Source organism: Ursus maritimus, unplaced genomic scaffold (genome assembly GCF_017311325.1).
Source record: "Ursus maritimus isolate PB19 unplaced genomic scaffold, ASM1731132v1 scaffold_32, whole genome shotgun sequence".
NCBI lineage: Eukaryota > Metazoa > Chordata > Mammalia > Carnivora > Ursidae > Ursus > Ursus maritimus.
Window position 1 is genome coordinate 9,158,308 of NW_024425786.1, and position 25,439 is coordinate 9,183,746.

Below are 25,439 nucleotides of genomic sequence, written 5' to 3' on the forward strand. Positions count from 1 at the left end.
CGGCAGAGGGAGAGGGAGAAGGAGGCTTTCTGTTGAGCAGAGAGCCCGATGCAGGGCTCAAACCCAGGACTCTGGGATCATGACCTGAGCTGAAGGCAGATGCTTAACTGACTGAGCCGCCCCGGTGCCTCTACTTGACTCTTCTTTGGAGAGGGGAGCGAGAGAAGCTATTGGAAACCCTGCATGTTCCAGCAGTCACTACAGCAATCATGTAGAAATCACGAGATTCCTCCTCGTGGCCTTTGTAAGACTGAATATAGAGCTTAGAAAGAACTTGGTAATGCTTAGTCTTTTGAAGACAACCGAATATCGAGCCTGAAGAAATGATGAGATGGACTTGTATGTTTATATGCCCCCATTGGCTAGAGAAAAAAAAATCACTGGGGACACGTGTGCATATGTATATACTTACAATGCAAGAAAAATATTTTTGCTCTTTAGCCCAGACTTAGGATTCAAACTTTAAGTGTATTTGGGATCGGGAGCAAGATCCTGTCTGTTTCAAACCATGTTTTCCACTTTGGGTTGGAACACCAGTGTGTGTTTGGATTCAGACAGCCACTTGAGGGCCTGCCTGCCAGGTAGCCGGTGTCTTTTGGCACCTTCCTGGGAAGTTTTACTTTCAATTTTACTGGACATGCTTTTCTTGTAAGTTGCTGTAAATAAATTTCTCACCAAACATCGTATAGACGTTCGTAAAATCCTGGCCTGTGTTTTACGGGGGCATCTCGTTCACCTTCTCTGTTTCTGTTCCCTGAAAACAAACGGGCAGGTCTCTGCTACAGTGTCATTTTCTAAAACCGAGTCCCTTGTTTTCTCTAAATAGAACCATAATAGCATCCAGCATACATGGGTTTGATAGGCAGATCTGTATAGTCTCCTTGGTTGTATTTCTAAGGCCCGTGAAGCCAAGTGAAAACAAGGTGACCAGATGGCCGTGGGCACAGGAGCGAGTCCAAGAGCACGTTGCCATGTGCCAGCCCAGGTCACTCCTTCTCACTTCATGAGAAGTAAAAAAAAAAATCCGCCTCGACTCTGCTGCGTTCACAAATGTCCACCGTTTGGGAGACAGGGTGTCTGTTGTCGTGACGTCAGCTCTTTGTAGCCTGCAACCTCTTCCTTTTTAAAGGCATTCTGTCACACTCAGATGCTTTATTTAATTGGTCATGTTGTTCATTATGATTCAGTTAAACTCTACTCCAACGGATGATATTTGGATATCACCTTATGAAATAAATGCAGATAATCGGGGTCATTTATGATAATCATAATAATAACAACACAGTTTCTAGAAGACTCATTGCCAGCAAACACACCCATGACCTCTGGCTTCCCCACATGCATGATTTTTTCCAAAGATGATGTCTGCCAGATGGTATAGAGTCACAAATCAAAAAAAATGATGCTATTGTGCTTTTTTGATGAACAACATGGAACAGATCTCCTTTTACAAAGAAGGGGCATCAGGATACTGCACATCTCACCAAACCCTGAAAAACTAAAGTTAGAGAGATATTTACATTTTTGTATGAATATTTTTCAATGTTAGCATTTGAACTGTGAGATTTCAGGAGATTCATCTTTTTAAAAAATTCACAATTTTACTCTTGTACCAGAGGTGGAAAAGTATGATGAAAACCTCCACGAAAAGACGGCTGAGCAAGGTGGAACACCAATTCGATACTACTTTGAAAATCTCAAAATCAGCATTCCCCAGATCAAGCTGAGCGTGTTCACCTCCAACAAGCTACCATTGGATCTTAAGGTGAGGTGATATCTGGATAGGTTTTAAAAATGGCTTTCCCTGGAGAAGAAGAGTGTGTTTACTATTTGCTTTTCCTGTCCAAGATCATCATCTATAGCAGATATTTTTACAGGTTTCCCTTTTTGAAGGTTTGACATCTACGTACACATATATACACACATATGTACATGTGTATACGTGTGTGTACATATGGACATTTGTATATGCACTTCTTTTTATATTTAAGTAAGACTTTCTAAAGATTGAGGAGTAATGAGAGCAAACAGAGAATTACATAAAACCCATCTGCCGTCTTCTTAGCTCTTCTTGGCTTATCTCAACGAGGTAAGAGCCTACTTTCCTAGGGCCACTCCCACATTCAGGAGAAAAGCTACAACCAAGACAGTGTCTTCCTTCTGTGCCCAAGAGCTGCCTGCCCTCCTAGTTCCCTCCTCCTCCGTATCCATCTCTTTGTGAATGGGTGACACTAGAAATGTCTGCTACCTTCACGGAACACACTTGGCCGCATGCCATGGAGGTGCGGCCTCACCTACCACCGTTATCAGAATGCGACACGCCTCAGATCATCCTGACCCACACTTGACAGATGCGGCCTGAATTCCGTCTTCATTTGCCGCAGTGAGATCTATTTTAACGAAGGGATGGGGCTGGGATTCAAACCCAAGCCTGTGTGACTGGAAAGTCTGTACTGTGCTGTACTACACCACATACCGTCTGCCGCCTCGAGCACTGGGCATCAGAGAATTTCAGAGCTGTAGGAGTTCTCAGTGATCCCCTTGCTCGGTGAACAAGGATGTTGGAGTTAGAGCGATCTTTCACTCAGGCCTGTGTAGGTCGGCCATGATGGGAGCAGGAGGAGGCCCCAGGTGGTTGTTAGAAAGGCTTTTCTTAGGGATGCCTGGGTGGCTTAGTCGTTAAGCATCTGCCTTGGGCTCAGGGCGTGATCCCAGAGTCCTGGGATCGAGCCCCACATCAGGCTCCTCCGCTGGGAGCCTGCTTCTTCCTCTCCCACTCCCCCTGCCTGTGTTCCCTCTCTCGCTGGCTCTCTGTCTCTCTGTCAAATAAATAAATAAAGTCTTTAAAAAAAAAAAAGAAAAAGAAAGGCTTTTCTTAGATTGAGTCTAAATCTGCCTCACTGCAGCTCGGACCCATTGCTTCTGGTTCTTTTCCTTTGTTGCCCTTGAAGATGGTTGTCAGCCCACTCGTCCTCCCCAATGACCACCAACCCAGGACATGGCCATCACCCCACGCGGCCTCCTTTCAGATGCCGCATGATGACCTCTCTTCTGAACTCATAGCTACAGACCTGAACAAACAAATAATAAACGCGGAGTCGTAAATTCAGCTGCCTACCGGGACTATGCTAGCAATGCGCTAAGTGAAGCAGTACGGTGGGGACCATGGCATGTGGGGTGTGCATCCTTCATCTGAAGGGACAGCCTCGGCTCAGCTCCAGCCAGTTGCTGTCACAGGGCAATGGGAACCCGGCAGTGTTGCCGGATCCTCACATTTTTTTCAGTGAAGCAAGAAATCTGGGTTTTTTTGTGGAATCTCTTGGTTTTGAAATGTTGGCAACCAATTTGAGTTGTTTTCCTTAAAAACTTTTTGGGCCTGACAAAACACATGTGTGGGCCGCATGTGGCACATGGTTTGCCAACTCACAGCTTCTAAAATAGACCTATAGGTAATGAGACAGTAGCCTGGTCAACACCAGATCATACTTGGATAAGGATAGGGTAAGGGTGACTGCTTCATTTCCGTGGCAAGCTGGGGATGAGCAGTCGGGAGTGCTGGTTGGGACCAGAGGCACAGGAATCGCTTTGCAGCCGTCCTGAGAACAGTGTGGTGTGCCCTTTCCAACAGACTCTCCTGTCTGCTTGATAGGCTTTAATTTCATGTTTCCCAGGAGATACTTATAATTAGCATGGGAGTGGGGGGAAAACCATGGGAAAACCACTATCTTGCTAATATCCACAAGTATCCACTTGACTTATGTGACCCCTTGGAATGGGTTTGTTTGATAAAGTATATATTCCCCCAGAACTCTTGGCACTCACCCAACAAACCAATGTTAAGCATTTCCTGAGAGTTAAGGACTTCTTGTTTTTTAAATCATCTTACTTAGAAACACAGACACCTAACTATTCCTTTCAAATTGCTCCCAGCAGAGAACTTTCCCCCAGACTGACAAATGCAATCGGATTTCCTACAGTTGAAGCGGCTCCAGACCCCGGGTTATATGGTACCGACGCGTGCGTGTACGCCGTGCATACAATAAACTGGGAGCCCATTAAGTCGCATGTTTCATTTGGCACTGTGCTGAAGGGACCTCTGGAAGGCATTTTCAAGTGATTGTTCGGGAAATCCAGTGGAGCGGCCATGTCATGAGGTGTGGGGCGGGGGGCACCCTGAATGGGGCACATTAATGTTTCAAGCAGGGTGCTGGGAATTGGGACTTCAGAGTTAAATTCTCAGCTTGTGGAAGTCACCGTTTTACTGTGTCTCGAGTTCTCCTAGTGGAGTCTGGGACTCATAAAATAATGTCATTTATTCAAAGAGTTTCCTAACAGAGTAATATCCCTTTATTAGTAGCTCTTAGGAAGAGCAATATGCTCTTTGAGATGAATATGTAATGGCTAAAAGTATGTGCTTAGGGAATGGAGTGCTGTCCCAGAGCAGGGATCACAAGAGTCTGACTAAAAGGTAACCATGTCTTTGGTATTGAAGGAATAATTATCTTGATTCTCTTGACTCCAGGCCAGAAGTGATGCTGTCAGAAATCTCAGAGGGAAGTCTCTTCAGGTTTACACTGAGGGTACATTATTGCCAGATATAGTGTCTGTTCAGAAGGACTCAAAGCAGTTTCCCATCTGCTATCTCGATTGGATTCCTTCCTCTGTGATGGGAGAAGGGGGAGATAATAGTTCCATTTCACAAATGCAGAGACATTCCTCCCCCTGCCCCCCCCCCCGCCCCGTTCTCTCCATTATTCTCCCCGGCGTGCACTACTAGAGACTAGCAGGGTAAGATCGAAAACGCCAGGTAGTTTATATGTACTTGGGTTTTTTTTTTTTTTAAGATCAAAAGAAGCCAGGAGCCTTTAAAAGGTTTCACGAGGTGGCCTACAGCAGTCCTTTTCCCATTTAGAGCATTGGGGTATTACAAAAGAAGGGCTTTAATTGAGCAATCTAGTTTGGAAGAAAACCCACATTTTAATGGTCAGAGAGCAAGAGGGTGGGGGTGAGGGGGAATTTCAAACAAAGACACTATTTAAAAAGCCTAAAACTGTCTTCTCAAAGGCTTGAAATAATTTGTTGGGAAACTTCAGACCCTTTACTTTTTTTCCTCCCCTCCCTAAATAAAAACCAGATTTGTTAAAAGGAAAAAAGATCCAGTATTGTTAATTGTATTTCAGAAAGTGCCAGAGAGGGAAATATCCCTGTAGTTTTAAACACGGTCCCAGGAGGGAAATGGGCAAATACCCTGCTTCACATAAACAGTCTCTATGTACCATAAATAAACCTTTAAAGAATGAATTCCAGACAGTTTTGTTTAGTGCAGGGTAAACTAAGAAAGGAAAGGACGTGGCCCAGGGACTGGCTTGTGATCCGAGACCTTATGGCATATGGACAGGTATTTCTTCTTTCAACTCCATAAAGTTTCTGGAAGACTTCAGCGGTTTTCGTCTGGAGGAGGCAGGAATAGACAGTTTCCTAGTTTTATTAGGACCCTCTGAGCACAGATTGCTTTCTCCAGAATCCGTTTTATAACAGGAAACTGTCTGCTACTTGAGTAAATAAGCACCGACTTTGTATACTACTGTATTTGATTAGTCATTTAGTTACTACAGGAAAAAGCCCTGTCTGGCTCTTTCCCCTCTCATCTGTTTTACTTTGACCAGAACAACCTGAAGGTGGCAGAATAATTCATACCAAAGGCTGTATCCCCGCTGTTTCAACCGTGGGAGGCCCCAAAGCAGTAAATGACAGAGGTGAAGATAATTTGTACTGAAGGGCCCGAGTACGTCCTTGGTTCAGACAAAGCACATGAGCCGTTCACAAAGGGAACAGTGTCTCTCGTGAGGGTGTTGTCAACTTGGTAGAGGCTTCAGAGCCTCTGCTACTATGTATGGTTCCTCGTCTTCAGTATTGGATGGCGATGAGGACGTTGGGGTAAAAAAGCTTTTGCCTTAAGCCTTTGTTTGGATCTCATTTCCTCTTCTCTGAGAAGAAAGTAATGCTCTGAGTTGTATTGGCAAAACAAACTGCCAACCCCATGTCAGTACCTTTCCCAGCAGGTTGACTCTGTGGCTCTCAGCAAAGCGGTGAAGCCGGCAGGGACTCGGTTTCTCCGCCGGCGCCACATGCAGGGTGCAGTGGGCATGAATGGCTAGCAGCAAGTGTTTCAGGGGACACAAGATAAACCTGCATTCTGGGCGTCGTGCTTCCCACCTTAGGGGTGGTTACTGTCATGAAAATGAACACGTTCGAGTCTAAGATCTTGTAATAACTAACTGCACCGGTTTAGGTGATCCACTGAACATTTCTTTGGGTTTAGTTATTTAAAAAAAAAAAATGAGAGTGTTCGGCTGAATTAGCGTGTTAGGCTGAATTAACCTAAGAATGCTCTTAATCTCTAAAATGTTTTGTTCTCACATTATTTAGTAGGAGGTTACTAGTGACTTCCCAGGGCCCCAGATCTAGGGGCCTTTTGTCTGTCCTCATCTCTGTAAGGTCCTCTGCCATATTTGGCATTGCTGACCCTCCCCGTTCCTTTCTGGTTCTCCACTTATTCTTCTATTTGTTTCTTTGTTTTCTTCACGGTTTTCTTTTTCTCTGCTTCTCCCGACCCATCTATTTAAGGGCTGTTTTTTCCTCTGTGAACCAAACTGTCTGGTCGTATCACTTGCCTGTTTTAAAAATCGTATTATTGGTCTTTTATCGCCTGTAATTTTAAAAGCTCTTTATTTAAGTTTGGTCTTTGATATGAGTTGCAAGGTTTTTTCCTTCGGTTTTTCAGCTGGCTGTTTACTTTAGATGTATGTATGTTTTTTTTTTTTAATCACATAAAAGCTTTTTATTTTTATGTCATCAAGTTTACCAGTCTTTTGCCTGTTTGAATCTGTATTTGAGTCCCAAAAAAGTTTCCCCATTCTCTGGTTTTAAAAAATTCCATCTATATTTTCTTCCATTACACAATTTCATTTCAATTAAAGATGTTCTTGTCCCAGAAGAATTTAAGGCAGCCTCTGGAAATACATGCTAAAAGATGAAAAAATAAGGGAGAAAATAGAAGGTGCATGAAGTTGCACATGAGATTTTACTGTAAAGGCATTTTGATTCACTGGGGGTATATAGATGTTTTTAGTAAGTGCTATTAGACCAACTAGATAGCCATTTGGAAAAATACAAAATTAGATTTATTACTTACACTGTATACAAGGAAAGATTCAGTGTGGATCAGAGATTTACAAACATTATTAGCATGAAATTTGTTTTCACATTCAAAGAAGAAAAGTATTTTGCATGCTGTCTAAAATCCTTGAAATATCTATCTTGTTAAATAAAAATATAATTGGAAAATAGACCATATCCAGAAATCGTTAACTGGCTTATAGTGGAGCCAGATTAGCTGAGAATTGCAAGAAAAGCTCTGTAGAAAAAAACCCAAAAGTCTGTTTGAAGGTATTGGAAAGCTACCAGGACATCTAGGACTTGAGGGTCCCAGATTTATGTGAGGAAGGAAACTCAACAAAAAGTGCCCAACATTTACTCTGCTTTTATTCTTGAGATAATCCTAACCTGTAAGTGGTATGGGGAGAAAGAGAAGTCAAGCCAAAAGCAGCTCTCAAAGGCAGAGAGTCTGAGTAAGGCTTTTGGCAGTCTCGTGGGGCTGACATAGCAAACATGAGCTACTAAGAAAGCTGGTAAGCGAGGGAGGGGCTAATATCTTACAGAGAAAGGACAGACAGAAAAGAGCCCCCAGTGGTCTGAGCTGCTGTATGTCTTGGGGCAGGTGCCAATTCTAGGTAACCTCATCTGAGAGAGGCCAAGCTGAAAGTGGTGGTCAAGAGGCAGGAGAACAAAGTAGACCTTTTAGCAGTTTTCTGGTGCAGGGGAGACTAAAGGTGGAGGAATTGAATTGGTTGTCACTTGAGATCACTGACACTATACCAGATCTCATAAAGACTGAAATAGACCAAGAGTTACAAAGACTGAATTCCAGCCTCGAGAAAGCCCAAATCCTGATTGGGTGAAGCCTCTTTAACCGCCTGCTAGAAACTAAAGACTCATCTGAAGTCTGTAAAAATTTTCATAGGAAGTGTTATATTCAGTTACAAATTACTGGGCCTACCAAGAGAGGGGACCAAGAATAAAAACAGGCACTAGAAGCAGACCCACAGATAAACCAAATGCTGGCATTATCAAACACATAATTTTAAAGAATAAATGTGTGTTCACATTTACCAGAAAACTATAATTTATATTTTGAAAATAATCAAATAAAGGAAAATAATAGACCAGAATTGTTTCATGAAAATAGAAGAAAGAAATCTGAACAAAATATTAACAAATCAAATACAGCAGTGTATAAGAAGGAAGGTATAACTAAATTGGCTTTATTCCAGGAAAATAAATATAAGTATTTTCAGATAAATTATGTTAATTTATCAACAAAATGAAAAGAAGAAAAAATATTATTATCTCAATTGTTGCACAAAAGCCGTTTGACAAAATTCAACATCTATTTATGATAAGAATCAACAAGCAAAAAAAGAGAAGGAAACTGCCTTATCTGATAAAATGTATCTATAAAAAAGCTACAACAAATATACTCAGTAGTGATATACTGAAAGCAGGGAAGGGGCCAGCCCATTATCACCACTTCAGTTCACTGTCATACTGGAGATCCTAGCCAATGCAATAAGGCTAGAAAGATTACAGAAGAAATAAAAGAAAAAAAGTTATAAGAACTGGACAGGAAAATTAAAACTTTGTTATTTGCAGAGAACATGAATATGTACCTAGGAAATCAATAAGAATGTACAGATAAGTTACTATCTGAATGAATAAGTAAATTTACAAAGGTCACTGGACACAGTATACAAAAATCGGTGTATTTCTACATTTCAGCAGCAATTATAGAGAAAAGGAAAATTTGAAGGATGCAGTTTACAACAGTGTTAAGAAAACTTCAAACATAATATCATTATCTATTGCTGTGTGACAAACCACTCCAGCACTTGGTGGTTCATTTATTCGTTCACAATTCTATGGGTCAGCAATTTGGGCTGGACTCTATTGAATGTTTCTTCTGTTGGACCTCATGGTTATTCTTCAGGCAGTCAGCTGAGACTGACTGGTATACGAAGACCTTACTCACATGTCAAGTGTTAGGTGTTGACCATCAAGAGAACCTCCTTCCACATGGTCTCTCAGCTTCTTCACGTGGTAGAAGTGTCAAAAAGGGCAGAGCAGAAGCTCCAAGATCTCTTGAGGCCTAGGCTTAGTGGTCACACAGTGTTACTTCCACTGCATTTTCTTGGTTGAAGCAAATTACACGGTCAGTGCGGATGAAGTAGTCTTCATTAATGGTATGAGATGTAAAGAATACATGGCCATTTTTAATCTACTGCAGATACCTAGGAATAGATCCAACAAAGGGTGTAGATAAGACCTCTGCATGGAAAATAATGTAATATTATTAAGAGAAAAGAGAACTAAATAGATAAGGGGACCTACCACATCAACACATTGAAAGATTTAATACTGTGAAGCTTTCGTTTCTCCTCAAATTGATCTATAGATTCAATGCAATCTTGATGAAAATTCCAACAATTTTTTTGTGGCAGATTGACAGACTGATTCTAAAACGTATTTGGAAATGAAAAATGCAAAGAATAACCAGGGTAATCCTGAGGGGAAAAAAAAACACACCAAAAATTGGAGAGCTTATACTATTAGATTTCAAAACTCATTACAAAACTATTGTAATTAAGACAGTGTGGTATTGGTAGAAGGCAGGACAAAATGAAACAGAAAAGGGAATCCAGAAATAGACACATAAATTCAGTTACTCAACTATGACAAAGTTTACACTGTACTACAATAGGGGAGAGGGTGATCATTTCAGTGAACATTACTTAGTTAATTAAATACCCATCTGGAAAAAAAATGGATCTTGATTTCTGCTTCACAACATATAAAAAAATCAAGTCCAAGTAGATTATAGATTGAAATGTGAAAAGTAAAACAATAAAAAATTTTTAGGTAAACACAGGGAGTATCTTTATGACCTTGGTGTAGAGAATAATTTTTTTTAAAGATTTTATTTATTTATTTGGCAGAGAGAGAGAGTACAAGTAGGCGGAGCGGCAGGCAGAGGAAGAGGGAGAAGCAGGCTCCCTGCTGAGCAGAGAGCCCGATGTGGGGCTCGATCCCAGGACCTGAGCTTAAGGCAGACACTTAACCCACTGAGCCACCAGGTGCCCCAATAATAATTTCTTAACCAGGAAAGAGAAAGCTTTTCCTAAAGGAAAAGGTCAATAAGTTGGATTTCATTACAACAGAATGTCTGATCATCAAAAAATGCTATTTTAAAAGTAATAAGTCACAGAATGGGAAAAGATAATCGCAGTTAATTGTAGTACATCTGCTCACCAGAGGACTTGTATACAGGATGGATAAGAAAAACGGGGATGCCTGGGTGGCTCGGTCATTTAAGCGTCTACCTTTTGCCCAAGTCATGATCCCAGGGTCCTGGGATCAAGTCCCACATCAGGCTCCTTGCTCAGTGGGGAGCCTGCTTCTCCCTCTGCCTGCCGCTCCCCCTGCTTGTGCTCACTCTCTCTTTCTCTCTCTGACAAATAAATAAATAAAATCTTTTATAAAAAAAAAAAAGAGAAAGAAAGAAAAACGCCTACCAAGCAATAAATAAAAAACAGACAATCCACTACAAAAATCAGCAAAAAACTTGAGTAGGCACTTCACAGAGAAGGATATCCAAATGGCCAATATATGTATGAAAAGGTGCTTGATCTCGTGCTTCACCAGGAAAATGGACATTAAAACCACACTGAGATATCATTACACACCCATCAGAAGGTTTGTCTTTTGAAAGGCTGTCTATACTGAGTGTTGACGAGGATGTAGAACAACAGGAAATTTCATAGAAGGGAGTGTAAACCAGTTCAGCTGCTGGGGATGACTGATGGGCAGTACTGTGTGTACTAGGGTTGAACACGTATATTCTTTGTGACACAGCAGCTCCACCCCCAGGTATATATTCAAGAAAAGTGTGTACAAATGTGCCCCAAAGACATGTCCACGAATGTTCATAGCAGTGTTATTCGTAATAGCCCCAAGCTTGAAACAACACCACTGTTTACCAACAGTGGCTTAATAAATTGTGTTTTATTTGTAATTCGAATACTAACAATGAAACTTCAGCAACTGCAGCTATATGTAACACCCAAAGTACATACTGATGGTTTCCTTAGTATAATATTCAAAACAGGAAAAACTAACATACGGTGGTAGAAGTCAGGATAGTGGTTACCTTAGGGGAGGAGGGAGTAGTGACTGGGAGGCCACAGCTGGGGAGGGGGCTGCTTCCAAGATGGGAATAAGAATTTACTCTCTGGTCTCCCGGTGGTAGTTACGTGTTTATTGTGTTCACTTTCGGGGAAAAAAATCATTGAACTCTACATTTGGTTAGTACACCTTCCTATATGTGTGGTAACTTCAGTCAAGAAAGGAAAACACAACACACATGCAAAACAGACCAGAAAGAATTATGCTATGAAGCTAATAGTGTTTATTTGTATGTGATCTGTGTTAATTTGAGTGACGTATATATTTCTTTGCAAATATTTTACTTTTATAATTACAGGGAAGATCCTTATTTATAAATATCGAAGGCTTGACTCTCATTGGAAAGTTGATATGACTTGTAGCTTTCATGGAATCCAAAATTATAGTACCCTGGAAGGCCATCAAATGGCTAAAATATGTCATTTCCTTTCTTCCTTGACTAGGCCCTAAAAAGTACCTTGGGATTTCCACTGATTCGGTTTGAGGACGCCGTGATTAATCTGGATCCATTCACTCGGGTACATCCCTATGAGACCAAGGAGTTCATCATCAATGATATCCTCAAACATTTCCAGGAGGTGAGCTTTGGAGAAATACTTAGTGGCTGGAACATAAGCAGAATGTTTGTTTTGGTTGTTTGGGAATCTTGGTTACTAAGGCATTACTACTGAGAACCCAGTTAAACATTTGCTGTGTTAGGGGTCAGGTCACAGCCCACGAAGCCCATACGCATCCTGAAAATCCTGAAACAGTGTATTTGATTTATGAGCTGTTAGTCTTGTCCCTCAGAGAGCTGGTCTCATGGGCTGCTACCAGGTTCGTCACAACTCTTAAGGGTTTAATTGATGCTTTAATGATAACACAAAATACCACGACCTCTCTATTTACTGGGCATGGGCCTACTTTCAACAACCACGTCAGTGTTCTTAGAGCCTATGAGATCCTGCCCTAGAGTTGAACTTCAAAATTTTCTTATCAAGTTGGACATTTTCCATTTTGTGTTTATTTTCCAGATTCTTCGATAAATAGGTCAAGATCATATCAAATTTATTAACTGTCAGAGTTAAAATATATTCTATTTCTGCTTCCTTTTCTCCCTCCTCCCTCTCATTTCCCTCCTTTCCTTCTTTGCTTCCTTCCTCAACTCTTAATTGGTGGTATTTCCATTAAACTGTGAGGAGAGTGACACAACAGATGTCCCTGGAATTCTGGAATCTGACAGTGGAGGGATGCAGAAAGTGGAGGGTTGCTTGGTAGGTCATTATGGGTGTTGACGAGAATGGGGGACGAGACAGATTTCTAACCTTTTTGCTCGGGACATTCTACCTGCAAGTATCGACAGGGACTGGTTCTCATCTCTTCTGCCTGCCCCATTTCACAGGAGCTCCTCAGCCAGGCAGCTCGGATCTTGGGATCAGTGGACTTTCTCGGCAATCCCATGGGGCTGTTGAATGATGTCTCTGAAGGGGTTACCGGACTGATAAAGTATGGAAACGTCGGCGGCCTCATCAGAAATGTCACCCACGGTGTATCGAACTCTGCTGCCAAGGTAAGGAAAGAAAGGTGAAACCCACTGTCACTAACCTCAGGAGCCCTACTTGTCCCTGTGATTCTGTCGTAGCTGTGCGGCTGCAAGAGGTTACGCACATGGCCTGTGCTTCGTTCCCCCCGCCCTACCTCCCCGACCCTCTGACGCCCTGGCGGCAGGTCCACTACGCCCCCTGCGATATGTCATCTTCCTGTGTCCACTGGCACCGCCTTTCCCTGGGCTTCGGTTGTCCCCTCCCTGGGTCACTGCACTAGACCCCCAACCCACTGGGCTCCACTGCGGCCTGCACACCGCCGGCAGAGTGAACCCACTTTTTATAAACCGAGGATTTGATTGTGCTCTTCTCCTGCCTCAGATCTGCCAGGTATTTCCCACAGCTTGCAGGAGAAAGTCCAAACTGCAAGGAGGCTTCTAGAGCAGCGGAAGCAAGGACAGTGGTGGAATTCTCCTGGGTCCTTCTGTCTGGCTGGCTTTTTTGTTCATTGGCCTCTTGTTTGGTGAACATCTCGTTATTCCACAATTTATTTTTTGGCAGGAACTCACTGTATGTGTGAAACTGGGAAAGGGGAAGGTAGTTGGAGGGGAGTGGCTATTTGACAGTGTGCGGAGGGCCTCTGCTTCCCTCCCCTTCCTGTTGGCTCCACAGACTTTCCTGCTAGAGACTGACCTTCTTGCGAAGGAACCGGGTTTGAGAAAGCACCTGCGCTCGGGGCTTCTTTCTGGTGGAGCCCGTGTGGCAGCGAATCCGCAGTGCCGTGGGCCACACACCGCAGGCTCTGGCGCAGAGAGGCTCTAACGGTGCCACACAGGCGGCCGTCGTGAAGGGCAGGTGGGAGCGTTGGGCAACACTTCTGCATAGCGTGGCGATCCCAGTAACGGTGTGTCAAAGCGGGGGTTTATTCCTGTTTTCCACACTCTTCTCTGGAGGTGGTAGTTCTGTAGTCAGGCCAGTTTTCAGGATGGTAGTTCTACTCACCAGTGTGCCGTTTGGCTCGTGGTCCAAAATAGGCAGCAAAGAGGCGGGAGAGACTTTCTAAATCATGGTCGGGAAACAGACGCGCGTTCAGAGTCTGAATGAGCACACACACTCCTACCTTGAAGCGCTGCACGTGCAGACCTGGGACCTTCACCCCGACGGTGACAAGAAGCGTCACAGTGGTGGCACAGATCGCCCAGTGTCCTTTCAGCTCCTCAAGCTGCTGTGAACAGTTGCACTTAAATATTCAGTTGTAAAGGCCGAGCTGCGAGATTTTATTTAATTTGATGAAATTCTACTTAGCATGGTAGAGAAGCCTCCTTGGTTTTATAATTACTTTCTTTGTTTTTATACCCATGGGCGTTGCTTTTAGAGGAAGAAATGCGCTGATGATTTATTGAGAGACCTTCCTCAACCTAGAATCAAAACACACCGACCTCACGGGCTCACTGTTAAGGACAAAATGACAGAGCACGTTCTGAAAACTTTGAAAAATAGAGGCTGGACAAAAGAAACAGGTCCTCACTCTGACTCTTAAATTTGCATCAATGTAAAATGTTCAGACTTTAGCCACCAGGGAACCATCAGTGCCCCTGAAACAAAAGCCACAATGTTCCAGTCTACGGAGAGGGAGGAGGGTGTCAGGCACGAAGCATGGGAGACTCAAACTCCATCTGGGCTAGCTTGGCTGTTAGGAACCCTCTGTCGTTAACCTTCTTGACGAGAATGAAGAAGTTGGAAACTTGCCTGTGGCCTCTGCACAGGTGAGAGCTTGTGCGTGTTTCTCCAGAGTTTCTCTGTAATATCCTGGTGGAAAGGGTTGGCCCTTTCTTTAGTCCCCCTCATTTATGAAAGTCTCATGTGTTTCTTGGTTCTTCTGCTTCCCCTGGAAAACGGTTTTTGAAGCCTGAGGATCCGCACAAGAAGAGAACTTCTACAGAAAGAAAGGGCTGAATGCTCCTTATCTCCAGCCTCACCCCCAAATCTATATGAAGGTCCAGGTGGCCCTGATGAGGCACTTTTTCGGAGATCAGGCTGTATGTTGTCATTGGATTTGCATGGGGGACTGCCTTCCAGGGCCCAGGGTGTCTTGAATGGGAACCCTGCTCCCCATGTGGTTGGGGTCCTTCTTCGTGTAATTCTCTTGCCTTTAGTAAGCTAATCAGTGTTGGCCTCAGAGACTGCTACTCAGAGGAATTGCTGTGTAAATTTACTTGGGTACCAAGAACCCTGGGTGTGTTATAAAAATTAGTCCATCTCTCTAAGATGAGAAAGCAAGGAAACTTAACATTACCATTTCTTGTTGGAAATGGTAGCTCCAAAAGCCGGGTCTGTCAACTAAATACCCACTCAGGTCATCTGTGATTCTGTATGTATGTAATTTGGCTAAAGACCTCCATTTTCTTGAAGTTTTGTGGGTTGAAATCAGACCTTTAATGTTGCTTTGGGGAGATGTTTTGTTTGCTTTTGTGTGTGCATGAGAGGAGTTTAAGGAAGTGCAAATGACCACAATAATCAGCTGTTGGCCTGTGGGAAGTATTTCTGTAAAGAGTGCCTGAGTTCTCATGATTAAAGAAAGGGGTCAGAAGACAAAACTGCACCTCCCCAAGCCCCCAGCCAGCCCGACTTGGCTGCAGAGACCAAAGGGCTTTAGCCCTGGTTCATCATGCTTTGAGCGGAGTGGAGACGCTCCATAAACCTCTTGAAAATAATTAGAAAGACTGTGTATCTGTGTATTTTTCTGGAGCAAGAATCTCAAGTTGTTATTGGCTTGTCAGAGAGGCTTATGGCTTCCCCCAAAATCATCCGGCACTATTGCAGACATAGGGTTATGCATTCAGGGGGAGTGTAGGGCTGGCAGTTGGGGATACCTGGCTTCTAACTCTATTCCTGCCTTTAAATAATCTTTTTCTCTGTTAATCCTGAGGTGGGTTTTTTTTTTTTTTTTTTAACCTATGAAAAGATGATGTTACTCTCCCCCGCACCCCGCCCCGGTCGTACTGACCTGAGGAGCAAAAGAGATGAGGTATGTGAAAAGCCAGTGAGAAGTTAAAAAGGAATTCATTCTGTCACATAAGAAGGTAATAGATCTGCAAGTCTTCCTTGTCTCTGGATAGATGGTGTGAATTATTCACAGCAAATTTTTTATTTCAGGTCCATCATATCCGCTTCTGGAATTCTTCATTACAGTTTTAACTGTTATTTAATTTATTTAATATTAGCCTAAAGGAAATAGTACTAGGAAATAATCTATGCCCTTTGTCCCTTCTATTTCTCTAAGCCTTTTCTTCTCATTCCAACCCCCAGAAATCTGCTTATGGATTCCAAATCTAAGGTGTTAATGACTTAGTGACTGGCCACCAAGCTGTGAGCATGTGTTCCGTTGAGTCCTGCCTGGATCTTGGCAAAAGGACTCTAACCCTTCGAGTAGAACCTCAAAGATCTGATCCCCTTCCTAAGGCCATGACAAGACGATTGCTGCTAGAGTCTTTTCTAGGAATAGGATTTATTTAAGAGAAGCACAACATTTCAAATTCCAGAAGCCTGTCAGAGGAACAGGGTTCTTTCTGCAGCATGAACTGCAGAGAGCATACTTTGACCTAGTCAGGTATCACTCGAATATTCTGGAAGACCTTCTCTTTCAAAGCCAGAGAACTGAGGAGAGGCCCATTGCCTAAATTCCCACTCTTCTGTGGAATCTAATTTTCTTCTATCTGTGATTATTGTGTAATACTTTCATATACTTACAGGAAAATTCCATAATTATTCTAAAACAAAAAAAGTTTTTTTCGAACCAAGAGAATTTCAGATGTCAACAATAGAACAAACGATTCCATTCTCTTTTCTGGCCCTGTAGAAGCTCAGCGTTTGCTCCGGACAGCTGTCGTTCGGTCTTCACTCAGGAAGCCAACAGCTCTGTAATTTCTTCCAGGAAAGAGGAGGAGCACTTTTGATCGTCACTAATGGAACCCCTGCTCTGTTCTGTCTCACTTTCCATCCCTCCGCTTGTGTCTTTATCAAGGCAATGTGGGATGCTTTTGATCCGGGGTAACTTTTAGATCCCAGGCATCTTTTGACTTATATTTACGAATGGAAATAATTTAATAACTATCTCTTTTTAACTGTATTTTCATCAAAATCATTAGATACCGAAATTCATGGTTCGGTACTCACTGCATGTTAATTTTGCTGGTAACCTTCGCAGTTGTATGGTGGGCTTATTTCTTTCTCTTTTGTTTTTGGCATTTATTTGCACCCAGCCCAAATTTTCCAGCTCAAATCCTACAGATCTAAATTTTTGTCAAGGAGATGGGTGTTTTCTGTTGGTTTTCGGCTAATACATTTTATCCTGTGCCATTTTCATCATTGTTTTATTGTTTTAAATCAGGTTGGTTTGTTATGAGTTGGATAAAGACCTAATAGTTCTACATTATTTCTTGGTGCAAACAGCATTAGTGGGAAAAAGATGGAGGAACAAGGTTGAAACACCCTGCTTCATTATGGAACCCATACTACTTTATTAATATTTATTGACCACCTTCTATTTGTCAGGCCTTGTGATAGAACTCTTACAAATATGTGTGTTAATCACTGTCCTTCAAATCAGGACACTGAGGCTTAGAGAGTTGAATAATTTTCTCAAGGTGACACACCTAGGAATGACAGGAATGGATTTGGAACCAAGTCCAGCTAATTCTAAAGGCCTTGTGTTTTTTTCCCCTATATGATGTTTTTCCTTTGTGTCTGTAAGGCTTTTTTCCAGGCACTATAGAGCACATAAAGAATTAATTACTGCTAACTTCCCACCGGGAGCTTATTATCTGACATCACTTTGTTAGCTGGTAAGGAGACTGCTATCATATCCTCTGTGTCACAGAGGAGGCCCTCAGGGAACGGCGGTGGTCGTGGTCATTCTTGTTAGATCGGTCATGACCATCACCATCCCTCTATGGGTAGTAAGAACCTTGGAGATTGCAAACATGGTTTTACTCATGTGGTATCATTTGGGCATCAGAGTAACCGGCTCGGTAGATAGGATGGACGGGATTAGCCCCATTATATAAATGAAGACACTGAGGCCCAGAGAGGTAAGGAGACTTGCCCAGGGTCAGTCAGGTCACTGTAGAGCCAGGATTTGCTCTTCTGCACCAGCACCTCAATTCTCGTTTTTACTTTTTATTTTTTTTAACTTTTTATTAACATATATTATGTGTTTCAGGGGTACAGGTCTGTGATTCATCAGTCTTACACAACACACAGTGCTCACCACAACACATACCCTCCCCAGTGTCCATCACCCAGCCACACCATCCTCTCACCCCCCCCCCTCCAGCAACCCTCAGTTTGTTTTCTGAGATTAAGAGTCTCTGATGGTTTGTCTCCGTCTCTGGTTTCGTCTTGTTTCATTTTTTCTTCTCTTCCCCTATGATCCTCTGCCCTGTTTCTTAAATTCCATATATCAGTGAGATCCTATGATAATTGTCTTGTTCTCTGATTGACTTATTTCAGTTAGCATAATACCCTTTAGTTCCATCCACGTCATTGCAAATGGCAAGATTGCATTTTTTGTTGGCTGTGTAATATTCCGTTGTATATATATACCACATTTTCTTTATCCATTTTTTATCTGTATCCATTATATATATATATATATATATATATATATCTCCACATCTTCTTTTTTTTTTTTTTAAGATTTTATTTATTTATTTGACAGAGAGAGACAGCCAGCGAGAGAGGGAACACAAGCAGGGGGAGTGGGAGAGGAAGAAGCAGGCTCATAGCAGAGGAGCCTGATGTGGGGCTCGATCCCATAACGCCGGGATCACGCCCTGAGCCGAAGGCAGACACTTAACCGCTGTGCCACCCAGGCGCCCCATCTCCACATCTTCTTTACCCAGATAGGCTCTTCCCATAGTTTGGCTATTGTGGACATTGCTGCTATAAATCAGTTCTCGTTTTTAGTTACATTTTTGAGATATTGCTAATGGCTTGATTTGTTTAGACCTGCCTCTTTATATTAAAAAAATAAAAACAACAACAAGAAAAACACAAACAAAAAGCCCTGCCCGGTCTTAGAATGAACTTTGATAGCTTCTTCCCGGTCTTAGAATGAACTTTGATAGCTTCTAGGAAAACCATCTGAAGATAAATATAAGCAAGTTACATGAGAGAGAAAGAGAGAGAAAGAGAGAGATGTCTGTTGGGATAGTTCAGTGGAAAACCTAGCTAGGACTTTAGTAATATTTTGTTCCAGTTCTTTGGTCTGTCTTTGGGGTACAGGGTGTGGAGGAGCCACTTGCCTCCCAAGAGAACCTTTCACTGGCCCTTTGTGCCCAGGAGACCAGATCTGGGGCAGAGCAGTGATCCAGTGGACAGTGACTTTCGTGTCCCCGCACCCAGAGACTCTCAGCCAGCCTCTGCCATCAGCCAGTCTCCTGTTGTATACACTGGGACTTTGTTGAGGGCAGAGGGGTCCATCTGCCTTTTGTTTAAGAAACAGCATTTGTTTGTGTTTGTTTTGTGGGCAATGTATTTATAAGGCTCAAACAAGACTGAAAGCACTGTTTATTCGAGGCAGAAGTTTTGTCTTTGCACAAAAGAATGTACTGAGTGCCTGCCTGCAAGGGTTCTGAAGGGGAAAAGGCAATTTATGACTTGTATCTGTTTTTGTCATTATTATGACTGCTTCACTTTATAGTTGAGCTGATTATCCTCATAATAGCTTTTCCATGTACCTATACGCAAGTAATAGTGAATGCCTTCTTATAAGTGTTGGGGTCTTAGTGTATTTAAGTTGGCACAAAACTTTAAGTTAAATGAAATTCAATTCAGACAGCACTGTATCCCTTAGAGAATGTAGAGTTTTCTGTTTTCACAAAGACTTTGATCTAAGTAAGTCACCCAAGGGACTTCTTTTCCAGCCAAGAGGAGGTGTCTTCAAGTTGTTGTATATAGAGAAATGACTCAAATTCTTGGCAACAGAGTTTTTGTTTTATTTTCCTCTGATAACCTGGAATGCTCAAATGATTCCTTTAGTCTGAGCTGTTTTTGGTTAGAGGCAAATTTTAGATGCTGAATGACCCATCCATGATCTATCCTAACTTGGTCAAATCTCCGATATCTGTGGAAATTGGAAGTGTGTTGGGTGGCATGACAATCACATGGGTGACCACAGTCCCAGGTGTCCCCACTACCCTACTTGGCAGCCGTGCTCACGAAGGAGCTCAGGGAGTGGGGTCTAGCTGCCCCCTCTGTTCACCCTAAGCAAGCAGTTCAATAGCCAGAAGTAGCAGGGAGACAATACTACGGTCAAAGCTCTGTTGGAGAAGTTCACATTTGTCTTGATGCCCCCATAGTAGTTCAGTTAAGAATCAGGTCTTTCAGTTATCTTCTTAGACTGAGCATCTCCTATTTCCGAGGAATCTACTGCAGCCTTTGTGGTAGAAAAGTATGTTCAGTTGCTAAATTGAAAAGGCAGGAAATATTTGTGTCCCCCAAAGAATAGTGGTTTTCTACCCCAGTGTAAACATGGTGAGTAAAAGAATAATATGTTCAGGCTTTTTAGGTTGACTGGTTCCCCCCAGAGATGTGGTGGTGCATCCCTTGTCTGCATTTCGGGGTGATGCGTACCAGGATTTGCCCTTTCTTGCAGAGGTGAGGACTATAACCCATGTTGATAAACGCACGAAGGACAAATCAAATTCCCATTCTTGGCAGGAAAAGCTCAAAATACTTGTTCTATTTGGAAGGTCTTTTCTGTTTTCCTTTAGTTCTTTCTCCCTTATAATAGTTATCTCCAGAAGGCTCTGTCCATTTTAAAGGAAAGCCGACTCCAAGCGTTTTCTTAGGAGAAAGAGGGGACTCCTTGGTCAGTATCATCCTGCAAGATCAGAAAGGGACATGGGTTACTACAGCCTGCATTTACTGAGCAGCTCCCGCAGGTGAGGTGGGAGACCGTCTCACTTAATTTTCGCATGGACCCTGTAAGGAAGGAGAGGTTGTCTCTCTTGTACAGATGAGAAGAGCAAGACCACAGTGGTCAGTGACCTTGATTAAAGCTTAGTAATGAGTGAGTGTGGGGAGCCTGGATATTTTCCTCCCCACAGCTCAGCTTCACATAAAATCCTCTGCTCAGCCCAAACCATGTAGAAGCTAGAACACAAGCAGTTGGAAACGAAGCCATTTAAGAGTGAAGCTCAAACAGTTTTCCATTCCTTCCCTGCTTCAACTCCTGTGTGTTGGTGCTCGCGGTTTTCCAGCTGCGATCCCTGGGCTTTCAGAATTAGTCTTTGCTATCTGGGGATCCCTAACCTCGGGTAAGATGCTTGAAATGGGAGAAAAAGATTGAAAGAGTTTTCTTTATCTAAACAGAAAATGTATGGACTCAAAGGCATTTGAGGAAGCTGACTGTACTTTCTCACACCTCCGACGTGCTTGATCCCAGATTGACTCAGATGCGCACAACGGAGGATGTGTGGCACTTGGGCCTTTGCTGCTGTCCTGGCCTGGCAGCAGGCCAGAGCTTCGGGCTGCCTCCCGTGTGCCCCTGTAGCGGTCTTCCCCTAAGCGTGTGTGAAATTGTCATTTCCATCTCCCGAACCTTGCTGCTTTTGGCATTTCTAAGCCACTAGGATGCCATTTTAAAGCAAAAGATTTGATTTTTAGCATGGAGGATGTGAAAGGGGGGAGAGTGGTGCTTTTCCCTGCAAACTGAAGGCAGAACGGAAACTCATTTTCTTTCCTCCTCATGTCTTTTCTCACCTCCCCTTAGTCTTTGGATAGCTGGTCAGATTTTGTAGAGGTGTTTCTGTCTCTGGCTTCTGCAAGCAGATGGGCTTTCGGGGCTTGGTGATACTGTCACTTGAGTCGAGAAGCCAGTTGGAGGAGGCTGGGGGCAGTGTGTTGTCCCTGAGAGTAGTATGGTTAATTCCACTGACCTGTTCTGCGGCGTGCTTCTCGGAGGAAAGAAGAAGTAAGATTAACTTAGGATTTAAGCCCTCCTTGCTGGGATAATAGTAATACTGCTTTATATTTATTTTGATTTTTAGTTGTTGATGAAGCATTGATATACCTGTGACCATTTCTGTAAGCCTGAAACCAGACAGGCGATATTATTACCACCACCATGAAGAAACTGAGGCCCATGGAGATAAATAACTCACCCAGGACAGTCAGACAGAAAGTAATAGAGCTTTGTACTTCTTCCTTGGTCTCCTGAATTCTAGAACATTGCTGGACAGGACTTCTTGTATCTTACCTGATAGTACAGAAACTGACACGTACTCCGTATTAGACTTGGGTTTTCTACCATCAGTGTTGTGTGTGAGCCTTGTTAAGCAGGCCCTGCACCCACCCGCAGAGAACACAGGTGGAGAAAACTGTATCTTTCCTTTTAGAGGCTTCTGGAGTCGTTCATTAACCATGGTGCTGTTGGTGTGAGATATCTGGGAATCTTGTGTTTGGAAGCACACAAACAGAATGTGTGGTGAGAACAATTCTAGGACCAGAGTTTTATGGTGAAGTGGGGGATGATAGGGTGAACAATTTAAGCTTATGTCAGGACATTACATTAAGTAATTTCTGCAGTGTCGCAGGTGAGGAGAAATTCCCCGGGAGAGACCATGAAAGAAAAAGAAGATTCTTTCAGAAGGGGTGAGAGGCTAGCTTTGCCTTGGCTTTCTTCATAGCCAAATGATGACATATCCAGGCCTCTTTTCTTTTTTTTCAATTACTCATTAATTTGTTCAAAATCAGTGCTTGATCTCTTGTGTTAGATATTGAAGTTATTACAAAGACAGCCGGCCACAGTGTCTGCCCTTAATGAATTAATGCTCTACTAAGAATGATAAGCAATGTATATTCAGACTTTGTATTGATAGTTTTAATTTCAAATTTCAGGCCTAATCTTTAGGAAGGCTCAGCATGTCCCAAAGTGATGACTTGGGGGCACGGTTAGTTGGTAAATAGTAGAGGCACACCACACTTACCTCCCACAAGCAGGCATGTGGGAAAGATAGCTTCCCCTTTTCTTTTCTATTAAATGCCAGTGGGGAGAACTTCCCATTTATTTATTTATTTATTTCAGATTTTTTTATTTCTTTGAGAGAGAGAGCTTGCAAACGGGGGTAGGCGGAAGGAGAGGGAGAACAAGAGGGAGAAAAGCCAGACTCCCTGCTGAACGCAGAGCCCTACACGGAGCTCGATCCCAGGACCCTGAGATCATGACCTGAGCTGAAATCAAGAGTCAGACGCTCAACTGACTATGCCACTCAGGCGCCACCCCCCCCCCATGCCATTTCTAAGAACAAGGAAATTTCCCAGTTTGGCACGTGAGGACAGTGGAGATAAACTCAAAAACCAGGAGCCAAACAGGGGAGGTCAAGTGAAGAGTGAAGAGAAAGTGACTGGCTCTCCAGGTCACTTCCTATTTTCCCAGTCACACTTGCTCCCCCCTCACCTTTGCACTTCTGCTCATAATTTTACCTGTTTCGAATGCCCTTCTCCGCATCTCTGGCCAAATGGCTCCAAGTTTGTAAGGTCTAGTGCCAATGCCCTGAGAGATTTTCTCCACTCCGAGTTCCAGGGGCACTCTGTGCTTCCATGAAGGTGGGGACCACGTTTGCCCTTGGAAAATAATAGCCAAGTGTGCACATGTCTCAAACATCCCCTCAGCAAACATTTATCATTGTCAGGGGCTAGGTGCTGGAGAGTGAGACTTACAGAAATGTGGGTTTTTGAGGTCTATGGAACAGGTAAGGCAGAGAAGTAAATAATAATATAGAGAATGAGTGTTTCACCTGGGGTCTACACAAACTATGTGCATTTCCATGGGATCCGCGCCGTGGGGGCCCAGGGGCAAGAACACTGTATTCTGTTTTTTGAGGGTGAGATGGGCTTGAGCAACATCCTGAGGCAATTGTCTGTGTTCCTGTGCATCCTGGAGACTTAAAGCTCCCAAAACACAAAGATCTTATCTGTCTTCGGGGTTTTTTTTTTTTTTTTTTTTTTTTTTGCCCATTTCCCGTGACAGCTGCGAATATTTGTCATAGGAGAACTGAAGGGATCCAGGCTGTGTCCCCGTGTGCTCTCCTCTCTCTAGAGTCATCCACCAGCGCTTGCATTCAACACACGGTCACTGACTAAGTGACAGTCCTGCAGGATTTTTTATACAGTTGAACTATTTTACGGCTTTAAAGTTCACGTCTGACTTTCTTCCCAAACACATCCGAAGCTGACTGAAATCCAGAATCGTGCTGCATGGATAGAAACACCGAGAGGAAAAGGCTGCTGACTTTCGGGGTCCCCTCTCCCCTCCCCATCACTCAGGGTCTAGGACATCAGCCGGGATCAAAGGAGGCCAGGCGCACATTATTGGAGCCAGCCCAGGCTCTGCTTTAAGGTATCAGGAAGCCTTGGGAGATGGTTATAGAGGGAAGAGGGGGAAACCCGGTCCCTCTTAATCTAATGAATGAAAATAATATTTATGGGAAATATCTGTTTGCTTTATTTAAGGAAGTTGTTTAAGTAAACATTTCCTGCAAGCTATTGAATTTATACAAAACGCATTGGTTTGGAAGCAGTAGCTTTCAGTGTTTTTGCTAAAATGAAAATTAAGCAGCACATGATTCCAAACAGCCCGTTGTTTCAGCTTTGTTGCCTTTGAATGTTTCAAAGCAGGATATTATGGCCAGTGGGATTATATTTTCTTTATTGGTAGCTTGAAAATTGGCAGGGATGATGCCAAAGTTGTAACAGAAGAGCTGCTAATAGCTCCTTGTACTTTTATAGAAATGTAACCTTTGCAACAGAGTCTTGTTATTATTTGATCTTCACAAACTTAGACGTTAAAGAGGGCAAGCATTATTTGGACTTGATGGAAGAAGAGATTGAGTCACAGCAAAGGTAACTGACTCCTGGAGGGTCAACAGGGAGCTTGCAGAAGAGGACAGGACCCAGGGCTCCTTCCCTTAGACCTCGTGGCTGCCCTAGAAAGCACCATTTCCCCCGCAGGAATTAAAGCACATCTGTGAGGTGATTGAACCTTGCAACATCGCAATGGGGCCAGCAGGGCAGGTGTGACGATCACTTCCCTTTTAGCGATGGGAGATTCGGTCACACAAGTTAAGTGGTTTTGCCAAAATTGTAGTCACTGCTGGTGCCCGGGCCTCACAACTGTGAACCCCCTGCTTGTCCCCGCCAGACTGGCTTCCCAGGGGAGGGCCGGAGGGGCTTTTGGACATGGGGAGACAGTTGTGAGCTAGTCTGACTTTCCAAGAGAGGGCTTCACGTTCCTGGTACCCGTGCTATGTTGCGTGAACGCCTCGCTCTAAAATCTCCGCCAGGCATGCAAGGCTCCAGTCACAGCATCACTGAGAAACGAAGCAAAAGGGCAAAGCCAGATCTCACCAGCCTGCTGCTACCTACCTGTTTGATTTTGTGTCCATTGTCCTCAGCAAGGACAGTTTGTAGGACTGCTGCAGTATGTTATTTAAAAATCAAAGACAAATTGAGGTGTCTCAATGAATAAGGTACATGGAGAGAGAAAAACTCTTG

General features: G+C 43.2%; 1 protein-coding gene across 1 annotated transcript in view; it reads left to right on the forward strand.

Annotated features, from left to right (window-relative positions):
- The window catches only part of VPS13D (vacuolar protein sorting 13 homolog D), a 260,740-nt gene that overhangs the window by 144,612 nt on the left and 90,689 nt on the right, over positions 1 to 25,439 (forward strand). Inside the window, exons 62-64 of the mRNA XM_040645796.1 lie at positions 1,617 to 1,765; positions 11,802 to 11,936; positions 12,740 to 12,907. Coding sequence (XP_040501730.1) covers positions 1,617 to 1,765; positions 11,802 to 11,936; positions 12,740 to 12,907 — 452 coding nt within the window. The remainder of the gene's footprint in view (positions 1 to 1,616; positions 1,766 to 11,801; positions 11,937 to 12,739; positions 12,908 to 25,439) is intronic.